At 40.0% G+C, this 11,967-nt stretch overlaps 2 protein-coding genes across 2 annotated transcripts; one reads left to right on the forward strand and one right to left on the reverse strand.

Moving 5' to 3' along the window:
- Positions 1-619: 619 nt before the first annotated feature.
- Positions 620-8,181, forward strand: LOC112047150 (protein sneaky). Its single transcript, XM_052887961.1, has 10 exons — positions 620-638; positions 857-976; positions 1,539-1,710; positions 2,211-2,405; positions 2,500-2,746; positions 3,824-4,075; positions 4,965-5,180; positions 5,651-5,856; positions 6,468-6,736; positions 8,000-8,181. Exons 1-10 carry the CDS (start codon positions 620-622, stop codon positions 8,167-8,169), a joined length of 1,866 nt encoding a protein of 621 aa, XP_052743921.1. The 3' UTR covers positions 8,170-8,181.
- A 612-nt stretch (positions 8,182-8,793) lies between these two features.
- Positions 8,794-11,622, reverse strand: LOC112047185 (uncharacterized). Its single transcript, XM_024084202.2, has 5 exons — positions 11,374-11,622; positions 10,854-10,963; positions 9,891-10,036; positions 9,263-9,377; positions 8,794-8,964 (listed from the first exon to the last, which is right to left on the reverse strand). Exons 1-5 carry the CDS (start codon positions 11,480-11,482, stop codon positions 8,830-8,832), a joined length of 615 nt encoding a protein of 204 aa, XP_023939970.2. The 5' UTR covers positions 11,483-11,622; the 3' UTR covers positions 8,794-8,829.
- Between the last annotated feature and the right edge of the window lie 345 nt (positions 11,623-11,967).

Below are 11,967 nucleotides of genomic sequence, written 5' to 3' on the forward strand. Positions count from 1 at the left end.
GTATTCTACCTGCCAAGGCCAATACAAAATGCCTTCACAATACAAAAGGAAGCTAAAAGTCCTGCTGTGGTTTCTCGGAGGATTTGCTCTGGGGCAGTTTTACTACAGATTATTCTTAAAGGACATATCATTTTTGGGAACTACAGGTTTTGTTGTGTGCTTGATAGTAAGTGTTTTGTTAGGTAAGTTCCTTTTATTATATAACTCGTAGATTTCCCGCGGTTTCAACTGCTTAGTTACCTTTTCCATGGGAATACTCAGATAAAATATAGCCTATGTTCATCAGGAATAAAGTTGAAAACATCTTTTCAATCAACAAACAAACAATCAAATTTTTCCGGTTTATAATATAAGCCTGAGAGGACGTACAGACTACTTTAGTATTGTAGTCGAGTACGAAAAATTTTTGGTTTTACGCCCAAAAATAATACCATAGCCTATACCAGAGTAACAATCAGTAGGTCTATGACGACATATGTCGAGACTAGAGAAAGACAAATGTCGACCAATAGCGGCGAAATCAAAAACATTGCTCTCTTTTGTGTTGTTGATACTTATGTTATGCACTCTTTATCACTGACGAGTTAGGTTTCTAGGTTTGTTTATAACGAAGTGAAGAATGACGTCGATAAAAGATGGTAGGTACGGCTGTGCCCTTTTTTGCGAACGAGCGATATTCATTCATAGATACTGTGTGTGCTAGATTAAAAAAAGAAACGAAGTAATAACTTAAACCTGCTGCCGTATCCGTCAGAAAAAAAGCCAGACAAAGTGGCGCCGTAACGCGTTACGTTACGAAGCGGTTTACCCTCCCATAACAAGTAATCACTTCAATAATTTAGATGTTACCTTAAAGGCATATGTAGTGCAGTGTCGATACAAGTCCAGTGTATGTTTCTACTTCTGCTGCCGATGTACTGCGGCAAGCCCGGCCGGGGAGTTCTGAAGGCCGTCGTTCTCACTTACGTAGTTGCGGGTAAGAATTTATTTTTTTATAATTACACTAGCGGACCCGGTCAAGCTTCGCTTTGACTTATATGCACTTCTTCCATACCCCTACCCTACACCTATCATACCAAAAACCTACCCTACTATTGAATTCATCATCAGAATAATTGATGGAATAAGCAAATGCCCTATTAAATAAGTGATGTTAAGGAAGATCCAGCTTGTGTAATAGCGTAACACTTCGCTGGACAGGCAAAGAACACGCTTCCCACGATGTGCTGTTTTGAATTGGTCAACTTTAAGCATACTTGTATGTGAAGACTCATATGCCTGCAATTATTGGCACCCATACTTTTTGTCACTCAGCGGGCGATGAGGCGAGCTATGCTTAGAGTTTCTTTGCGTGATCAAATCAGTTGTGTTTAGAAATCTATGCAAGTTTATGCCCACCAGTGGATCGGCTGTTAATGATGATGGTGAAATACATCACAGCGATGCTTCTTGGCGGCAGAAAGAGCTTTGTCACAAAGATCTCTACTACCTCTCTACTTTCCTGTTCTACTATACTTACTCGTATCGTATTTTCTTAGGTCCAATAACAAACTTAGGATTGAACGCAAAAGAAGTGGTTCGAGTATTTGCGTGCAGCACTCAACTGTCTCACAACCTCAGCAAAGTGAAATATTCCAGAATGTATAAACCATTGAACAAGGCCCTGCTCAGTTTACAGAATGAAGTTGAAGGCATTACAGAAGCTATCAGGTAAAGGAGGCTGTTTTTGCCATTTAGTACCGAGAAATCGCGCTTAGTGACTACTGTGACACTACGGGAGAGTATAGTTATTAATGTTAATCGATTTTAAAGAATATCCTTAACCAAACACCTGTTCGTCACATGTTCAGGGTGCTGCTTAGAGTGCTACCACTTTATGGATCCGCCGGAGAATTCAGGGAATGCTAAGATATTCGTCTCTGTGGGCACTAAACCCCACGTGTCATTATTAGAGTAGGTACCTCAACAGTCAACACATATAAGTAACTTCTAAAAACCACAAAAATACACTAGTTACATTTATGCGGTACGAACGCTCTAATTCTATAGCCTGCCACTGCATCTACTAAACATCTAGCTTTCTAAAAATTTTGTTCTTAAAATTATTTTACCGTCAACCGAAATATTGCACTTGGCATGTGAGAATTAAAGATTAGCCAAGGCTAAAGCTACGCATACGTCTTAACATATACTCTTATCTTGTTTTACAGATCCATCCGTGACATAGTATCTCCAATCGAGGGTGAGATTGAAGGTACGGTGCATTTAGAACTGATGAGGGCTGAAAATGATTTGACGTACGCATTGTTGGACCTAAAACGCCAGTCACGGAAGGGTGTGAAAAGAAAACAGTTCGTACCGCAATTTGATGACTTTTGTAGTTCTTGTGATGATATAGGTAAATAGATGGCCACACTTCTGGACACTGATAGATTTTTGGAAACTATTTAATCTTTCTAGAAGAGTTTCAGAAATAATAGAAATCTAATTATTTTGTAGCTTGAATAAAATAACGGAAGAAATTCAGAATTATCAAAGGATGTACATCGAAAAATTGGAAATCCGTTGCGAGAACCAAATATCCCACTCAGTGACTTTATGCATTGCCGCATTTTCATCAGCTTACGACGAATGCAACAACATCGTCCCGGGATACGCAGCGATTATTTGCTGGTCCTTGATGTTGCCGAGAATTTGTAACGTAAAGCAATTGCTCGGACCTGGAATATGCTACAGCGAAAACAAAGTAGACAGTCTTTTTATTTAGTAGTACGTAGGTGGCGCCCGGCATAGCGGATGCAGTTTTATCCTTTTGGATCTTTTGTCCCCCTCCTTCTTCCCTTATGATATGTGGAGTGGGTGTACGTTCAAATAAGTTAAAATCATTTTTCTATAAGATTAACAGCAGCATTATCTTATGTTATTGGTTAAGCCACCCCCAGAAGACTTTTTCGTTTTACAGCCAATCCCTCACATTTACACATAGTTCACTTCATGGATTCTAAGTAGATACCTATTCTTAGTGCAGGTTTCCCTATCATAAAGGTAAGTGTCGGATAGTCTAACGCCTAGTTCGGACTACTTTTGTATTTTAGTCGAGTAAATTGTACGTAGGTACTCGACTAAAATACTAAAGTAAGTAGTCCGAACTAGGCATAACCGCAAGTTTTGTCCCTTATTTTTCTAAAATGACAAAGACAATACTGGTAATAGATGGTGGAATCATTTTAATCGTCATTAACAGCCTTTACAAAAAGCTCGCAATTGCTCACATCCATTAAAGTGTGATAGATGATCCAGTAGGTACCTACGATTAGTAATATCAGAGACAGATATCTAAATGTGAATATGCTTTAGGTAAACCCTGGACTGGGATTAGGTTACTTCTATCTAAAATTGGCCAAAAGAGAACTGACATCGAATCTGAGTGATATAAAATTGCAACACAAAGTCAATTTCGAACGAGAACTTCACGACGTTCAGGTATGCCTACATATTATGAGAAGAATGTTAATTTTACACTATTCTACGAAAGTTACTGGGTAATATACAAAGGACATTTTAGTATGTAAAATATATCTGTACCTATACCTAGCTAGGTACATTTAAAAAGCAAAAAAATGCCTGATCTATCAACCTAAAGCTTAAATCACTAAAAGAATTGCACTGAAAATTGACACGCAGGTTTGACAAAGAAGTTATGATGAAGGAGTCGGACATCAGCTAATAAAAGATTTGCCAATATAATATCTACCCTCAATTCGATCGGAATCTCCGATCCCCAAAGTCAAGTTTAATCTGCAAGATTTTATTTCTTATTTAGGATGTAAAGGAAACAGGAGATCGCGTTCTACACGCTTTTCACGAAAAGTTCGTCACCATGGAGTCTGTCATAACCACTGTTTACCTCTGCTTAGCGTTGCTCTTCCTTCGGATCGGATGCTCCGCGCAGAACTACCACGACCTTTACTTGACCAGCATCGACTTTGACAATGTTTATATCACCGGATATTTTAAACGGATCGATCGAAAGCGAAGACGGATGGGCAAAGTTACGCTTTTACCATTGAAAAAGGTATTTTTTGGATTATAAAATGTTGTTCAACTTGTCCTGTTAGTTATTTTGTAACCATTTCCTGACGTTCCCCGTTCGTGAAACGAACATACTTAGGTTGGAAACCTGGACGGTACACAGAGTAATGCGGACAACACATGTTCCTGCTAATGAATCAATGAATGGAGAAATAAGAATACACCTGCCATCTTCTCATTTGCTGCCCTTTAATCGGCCAGCTACACTATGATCCTCAAGTTGCTATTTGCAACGTTCCTTGTGCGGCTCTTCGCGCTGCCGCGATAAGGCCCTGTCTGTTAAAGTCAAAAACTGTTCTTCTGGTGGGCAGGGTGAGAAGCATGACATGCAGCAGGAAGAGTAAAGTACTGATACCCCAAAACCTGTAGTAAAAAGTAGTAGAAGGTATAAATCTAGGTAGGTATATAATATCGATAGTCTTTAGGGCTGATTCTGTGTCGTTTAGATCATACCTTACCACTTTTGGAATCGATGGTCTACAGAAGACTGAGCGGGGGTCTACGTTGATGTGACATAAAAATGGTGGTTCACGATTCGTAAGCAAGGGTCCACGAAAATTTATCTGGTTTCATACCGAATGGGAAGTTTTCTAAATAAAATAATTGTGAATGGATTGCTTCCTTGTGCTGTGAGTAGAAATTAAAAATTAAAGTTGGCTGAAATAAATAACTTTTTGCTCGTCCACTCACAGCACAATCAATTAATTTATTAAGTACTTGATCAATTCTCAAATTTTTTTTTAAAACTGTTATTTCATGGTGGATTTTGATTCTGTTGAGTTTTGGATATAAATTTAGAACGGGGTCCACCGGAACCAGTTAAATTTGAAAGTGGTCTATGAGAAAAAAAATGTTTGGAACCTTTGTTTTAGATGGAAAGAAACAAATATATTGACGTGGTATCGGTCTCCTATGTACTATCTGAGCGCAGTAAACTGCTGAGTCAGATTCTCAAAGTGATGTTGGAAGCTGTGACGGCGACTACCTTCGTGATGCTGGACAGGTTGTTCTACGAGGCTTTGGATGTGGTGAGGAAACACGCCATGGAAGGTAGCACACCTTCGGGAGTACAAGACCTTGACATTCAGGTAATAAATCCTAATAAAATCAAATTAGCTTATTTCAAGAATGCTCAACTGACAAGCACTTTTGTTGAGAGAGGTGACAAGATGACAAAGAATTCAGCAGTTTCAATCTTAACAACCCATATTCGGCTCATTCTCATCCTGAGAATAGATTCGTCTCCTCTCAGGATGAGAGTGTCGTGGAGTTAGGCCTTAGTCCACAACGCTGGCCCAATGCGGATTGGCAGACTTTACACACGCAGAGAATTAAGAAAACTCTCAGGTATGCAGGTTTCCTCACGATGTTTTACTTTCACCGTTTGATATACGTGTTAAATAATTTCTTAAAATGCACACAACTGTAAAGTTAGAGGTGCATGCCCCTGACCGGATTCGAACCTACGCCCTCCAAATCAAAGGCAGAGGCAAGGCAGACTCTTTCTGCTAAAAAATTTAACACCTCAAGGAAGCACTAAATTATTTCCTTCCACTAGGTAGACAGCAACAGTCTTCTGTCAAATATGCTGCGCAGAGTACTCGAAGAGGTGAATTCCAGCAAGCAGTATAAAAGGGTTTCCAATGAGGCTTGTTTGCCGCAGCCCCGGGCGATGCCCATTGTGTTTTATTTTAAAATTTACGCCGGCTATGTGTGGATCCTGCTGCTCTTGTTCATTAACCCTTACACTTTGAGACTGCGAAGGTTAGTAGTTCAAAGTAACCAGATTACTCGAGAAATTGATTAGGAATTTACATTTTTTCAAGAGTTTACTTGATCTAGTGTGGTAGGCTTCGATCTTGGTTAGATAACGTGATAGCAGCAAAGACGTACCGCCAATGATTATTATTAATATTACATACTCAAGTAGACTAGTCAGTTGTATATAATAAGCACATTGTAGGAACCTTTCCAAGTTAGTTAGCCACATACCTACCTACATCTGTATTTTCATTTTGATTTAATCATATTATATATCTGGCTATACCTATATCATAAATCTGGCTTTATCTTGCTCTACAATAACATTAGTTATTGTAGAGATAAAGCCAGATTTATATTTGTCTAACGTGTCGTCGTCGTATAAATACCGCCTTTAATAACATAGATACTTATAACTCGTATAATAAAGAACTACAATACAGCCTTCACGAAGATTAAAAGAAGACCGTTTCACAGATTGACGCCTCAACGCCTAACGTATATTTGCTGTGCGAAATATTTTGGGTGTACGTGTAGGTTATTTAAAATTATTGAATGCTTGAAAAATAATAAATAAAGAAAACGTTTAAAATAGATAGCTATTCATATTTCAGATTGATCTGCAGCTATTTCTACCCCGCACGCGAGAAGCAAAGGATACTCCATCTATACAACGATATACTAAAGAAGCGTCTAAGAATGCAGAAGACACTGCGCAGGAAGGCAGTGCAGTCAGTGCGAGCCCATTACCTCTCCGGGGAGAACTTGTTGAGCTTGAGGATGAGATTCCCTCAGACGCTGGGCTGGCTGGAAGCTTTGCCCGTCGCCAGGATGAAGTGTTTGATCTGCGAAGAGACTGCACCGAGGAGTTTTGATAGGAATAGTAGGTTTATTTCACCAGCTTTTTATTTACCCTGTCTTGTTAGTACGGTGAAAGTACGAGAATTCGATGGAGCTGATCTGATAACCGTGATAGCCCAGTGGATATGACCTCTGCCTCCGATTCTGGAGGGTGTGGGTTCGAATCCGGTCCGGGGCATGCACCTCCAACTTTGCAGTTGTGTGTAATTTAAGAAATTAACTATCACGTGTCTCAAACGGTGAAGGAATACATCGTAATTCTCTGCGTGTGTGAAGTCTGCTAATCCGCATTGGGCCAGCGTGGTGGACTATTGGCCTTACCCCTCTCATTCTGAGAGGAGACTCGAGCTCAGCAGTGAGCTGAATATGGGTTAATAATGATGATCTGATTAAGGAGTAGCAAAATGGCCAAAGGAACATAAACACGAGATATTTGCCGTACCCTTTATTATTTTTTATTAAATTGCTTATAACTTCATTTTGCGAGCTGGATTTGATTTTTTTAACAATCATCGATATTTTCATCCGAATCGAGTATCACTTTGCTAATATTTTTCAGGAATGATAAAAAAAATATCAAAATAGTCCACATCTCTCTTGCACCCTTCTGCCGTTCCCCTGTATTACGTTTGTCAATGTCAATATCATCATCATCATCATCATCATCATCATCATCATCATCATCATCATCATCATTATCAACCCATATTCGGCTCACTGCTCCGAGTTTCCTCTCAGAATGAGAAGGTTAGGCCAACAGTCCACCACGCTGGCCCAATGCGGACAGATACAGCGGTATGCAGGTTTCCTCACGATGTTTTTCATTCACTGTTTGAGACACGTGGTATTTAATTTCTTAATATGCACACAGCTGCAAAGTTGGAGGTGCATGCCCCGGACCGGAACATACACCCTCCAGAATCGGAGGCAGAGGTCATATCCACTGGGCTATCACGGCTATCAGATCAGCTCCATCGAATTCTTGAACTTTCGACGTACTAACAAGACAGGGTAAATAAAAAGCTAGCCGAAGATATCACGTATCTTGAAAAAAATGTCAATATAAAATACTAGCTGACGCCGCGCGGTTTCACCCGCGTGGTTCCTGTTCCCGTAGAAATACAGGGATAATATATAGCCTATAGCCTTCCTCGATAAATGAGCTATCTAACACTGAAAGAATTTTTCAAGTCGGACCAGTAGTTCCAGAGATTAGCGCGTTCAATCAAACAAACAAACAAACTCTTCAGCTTTATAATATTAGTATAGATTCCAAATTGTTCAGGAACGAACACAACACAAGGCTGGCACTCGTGCGTCAAGCCGCGATGTCCGTTCGTGTATTGCGAGGAGTGCTGGCGCGAGGTGGAGCGCCGCTGCCTCGCCTGCGACCCCGCGCTCGCTCACCTCAGCGACATAGACTCGCTCAGTGATGACAACCCACCGAGATATTAGTAACTGTACAGCCTGTTTGATTGTTTTCCACTTAATATTAGATGGGCCATCGATTTTAAGAATAGCTATATGTATTTATTTACGTGTGACATTTTGTACTTGTGTTGACGGCCTCCGTGGCGCAGTGGTGTGCGCGGTGAATTCACAGGACGGAGGTCCTGGGCTTGATCCCCGGCTGGGCCAATTGAGGTTATCTTAATTGGTCCAGGTCTGACTGGCGGGAGGCTTCGGTCGTGGCTAGTTACCACACAACCGGCACAACGTACCGCCAAGCGATATAGCGTTCCGGTAGGATGTCGTGTAGAAACCGAAAGGAGTGTGAATATTAGTCCTCTTCCTAAAAGATAGGCATCTTCCATCTTCGATCGCATCATCAAGTGAGATTGTAGTCAAGGGCTAACTTGTAAAAAATAAAAATAAAAAAAACTTATTTACAAAGAAATCTACCTGAGAGTACCTACCTGCCTAGTACCACGATAGTAAGATAGTGCGTATTATAATTTAAGATAACTTATTTTTAAAATTAAAGATAAAGATGCAATAACTAGGTAGGTATGTTGTAAAGGAAAATAAAAATTGGTAAATTAAAAAGAACGTATTTTATTCAAAATCTATACCATGACAACATTAGTAGCACAACGTAATATAATTAATGTCAAGTCAGAACAAGCCATACTCGAGTTGTTCTCCAACGGTGAGGTTGCTCACGAACTGTATGTTGTCGGCCACTTCGTTGCAGAGTCGTGCCAGTCCCGCCAGGTCGCCTTCCTCTGCCGGACTGAAGTTATACACGAGCTGAAAGGATTCATAATGATTCATCTAATTGTGTAAATGCTGTAGACATTAATTTTCTACCTACAGGCTACAGGTAAAGAGGGGCGTAATCTGACGAGACGAACGGACGTTGAGAGGGAGAGCTAAGGAAGTTTTACTTCAGCCATGTCATGGTCTAAGCATACTTGTATTTTTATCCATCTTTTTTTGCAATTGTCAGTCAATTTCTCGCAATGATCAGAATTCGAGAACCTAGGTATAAGATATCTATGAATATATCTTGAAAGTTAATTAAGTAGTTTAACTAACTATGACATACCGATAAAAATTCATCATAAGTAACCCATCCGTCGTTATCCGTGTCTGCCAAGTTGAACTTGTCTTTTCTGACCTCCATTGTGGATTCGTCACCCAAGCTCTCTAAAACTGCACAACTGAGAAGACTTATCATTTGCATTATTTGTTGATTATTCCATTCACATATTATTTCACACATTCACATGTTCATTCACATGTTATTATCTAAGTCGGTACGGAGTGATGACATGACACTCTGTACCGACTCGTAAATCTATTACATACATTTGTATGTAATAGGTACGAAAATTATATGCGTAGTTAGGTACCTAAATAAAAATAACAGTGGTCACTATTGATTAAGACCACTGCCAATAACCTAGTTTAGCTAAAATGAATTTCTAGGGTCCCTGTTTCGTCTCAAATTACGGTGTGGTTTTAATAATGTTAGACAGGAGATGGAGTTCACTTGAAAAGGCGCGGCGTAAGATAAGTCTATCCCAAAGTATATTATATCTCTAGATTGGTTCAGCCGATTTGAAGTCATTAATGTTAGGTAGGTAGGTATAACTAACCCCACTTTATTTTATATTCGTATGAAGGTAGTCCAGTATGAAATCAATCCCAACAGTAATTACAGCATTACTAACAAATCATCAAATCCAAGCATGCCATTAGATTGATTGTCGAAAAGCAGGAACAGGCTGTGCAGATTGGCGATGGTGACCTCGTTCCAGCCGGGGAATCGACGCACCACCTTCTGAATGCTCCACCGGCGATCCTGCTCTTTCATTTCCTGAGGATATGTTATAAATTACGCCAAACTTCTAGTCCGCTCTGAACCGAGGCGTTTGGTTGCGCATTGTACACAACAGATGTCACATTCTCTCGAAGACGAGTTGAAGCTTATAGCGGACTAGATATAGACTCACGCTTAGGTAAATATAAATCTTTCTAGTAGCTAGCATGATAGTAAATAATGTAGCTGTTTATGTAATAACGAACCTAAATACTACGTATATCATCGTCCGAGATTCCGCCATATTGGATTTAAAATGACGTCACTAAGCTACGCATCGTCACATTCAAACTCAGTCCAATCGGTTGGATAGGTAACACGTTTTAAAATCAGTGGTCAGATTTAGCAAATTGAATAAAAGCTTGTATGTTGATGTATACTTACATCGACAAAGAAACTCCATTTCGATGATTCTGTACCGAAAGATCGCCAAAATTGATTAAGTATAGATACCAATGGATCTTCTATAGCACGCTGATCTAAGACCGCCTTGTTGCTCCTGGAAAGACTGCTTTGTATCATGAGGTCCTGGGTCTTGATCTGGGCGCAGAAGGTAATATTGGGCTATACGTCTTACCACAACATTCCCTTCAAGTGCCCGGAATAGAAAGCGGATGGAGTGATGGCGTAAGTTATACCCTCGTGGCGTCTCGGAGTACACATAAGCACATCTGTAGTTATCATTAAAATAACTTGCTATATAAAATAACCAAGGTCTAGGTTGGAGCACGCTCGACTAGAAGATGCCTATTCACTAGCCCTGAGGGTGCATAAATAGTAAAGTTTTAAGAAACACAGAAGACATGGTACATACTTGGTTATACTGACGTTGTTCAGCTAGTCTCTTGTAGAACTGGTCCACCAGTTTGTCGTAGTCAGTCATCGCTACCTTTGGAAGGTCAGACACTTTCCTTTGAGGTTCTCCTACATCAAAATATTATGTAAATGATCAAAATAGTCTTACTGAGACCGTGGTTACTTACCACCATACCGGTAAAGACGTACCGCCAAGCGATTTGGCATTCCGGTACGATGCCGTGTAGAAACCGAAATTGGTGTGGATTTTGATCCTCGTCCTATCTAGTTAGCCCGCTTCCATCTTAGATTGCATCATCACTTACCATCAGGTGAGATTGTATTCAAGGGCTAACTTGTAAAGAATACAAAAAAACAAACAAAACCTTTTAAGTAATTACTAGAATCTATTGTTTTATGCCCTTCTATTACGTATCTTTGTGCATACCCTGATCACAAAATGCACGCAGTAGCACGCCATTGCACTGTTGCACAGTAACATCGGCTACCTATTCATTGGAATGACATTCACCACTTACCGGTGGCTGTGAAATCCTCCTGTCTATAGAAACAGATGGGTTTCCTTTTTACAGGATATTCGAAAAATCTCCCCAAACTTGAAACTAGCGTGCTTACGTGATGACCCATCCTTTCTTTGATATCGTATAATTATATCCTATCAGAAGAGAAATATGGTATAAGAATATTTCAATTCGTTGTATTAATGAATGACAACCAACTGACACTCTATGCCAAATAGATGAATCATATAATTCCATTTTATTTCACAGATTAATGATATAGGTAGTATTCTTTGCGAATTTTCGCGGTATTATTTTTTTTTTATTCTTTGCAAGTTAGCCCTTGACTATAATCTCACCTGATGGTAAGATGATGTAATCTAAGATGAAAGCAGGCTAACTTGGTAGGAGGAGGATGAAAATCCACACCCCTTCCGGTTTCTACACGACATCGTACCGGTACGCTAAATCGCTTGGCGGTACGTCTTTGTCGGTAGGGTGGTAACTAGCCACGGCCGTAGCCTCCCACCAGCCAGACCTGGACCAATTAGGAGAACCTAAATCAGCCCAGCCGGGGATCGAACCTAGAACCTGCGTCTTGTATATCCACCG

The sequence above is a fragment of the Bicyclus anynana genome, chromosome 20 (assembly GCF_947172395.1).
Source record: "Bicyclus anynana chromosome 20, ilBicAnyn1.1, whole genome shotgun sequence".
Lineage (NCBI taxonomy): Eukaryota > Metazoa > Arthropoda > Insecta > Lepidoptera > Nymphalidae > Bicyclus > Bicyclus anynana.

Coding starts and splice junctions, on each gene's coding strand:
- LOC112047150 (XM_052887961.1), top strand. Junction 977..1,538: donor TCTCACTTACGTAGTTGCGG/GTAAGAATTTAT, acceptor GTATTTTCTTAG/GTCCAATAACAAACTTAGGA. Junction 2,747..3,823: donor TATGCTACAGCGAAAACAAA/GTAGACAGTCTT, acceptor TTTCTTATTTAG/GATGTAAAGGAAACAGGAGA.
- LOC112047185 (XM_024084202.2), bottom strand. CDS start 11,482: ATGGGTCATCACGTAAGCACGCTAGTTTCAAGTTTGGGGAGATTTTTC. Junction 10,037..10,853: donor AACAACGTCAGTATAACCAA/GTATGTACCATG, acceptor ACATATCCTCAG/GAAATGAAAGAGCAGGATCG. Junction 9,378..9,890: donor ATGCTTGGATTTGATGATTT/GTTAGTAATGCT, acceptor AAGTCTTCTCAG/TTGTGCAGTTTTAGAGAGCT.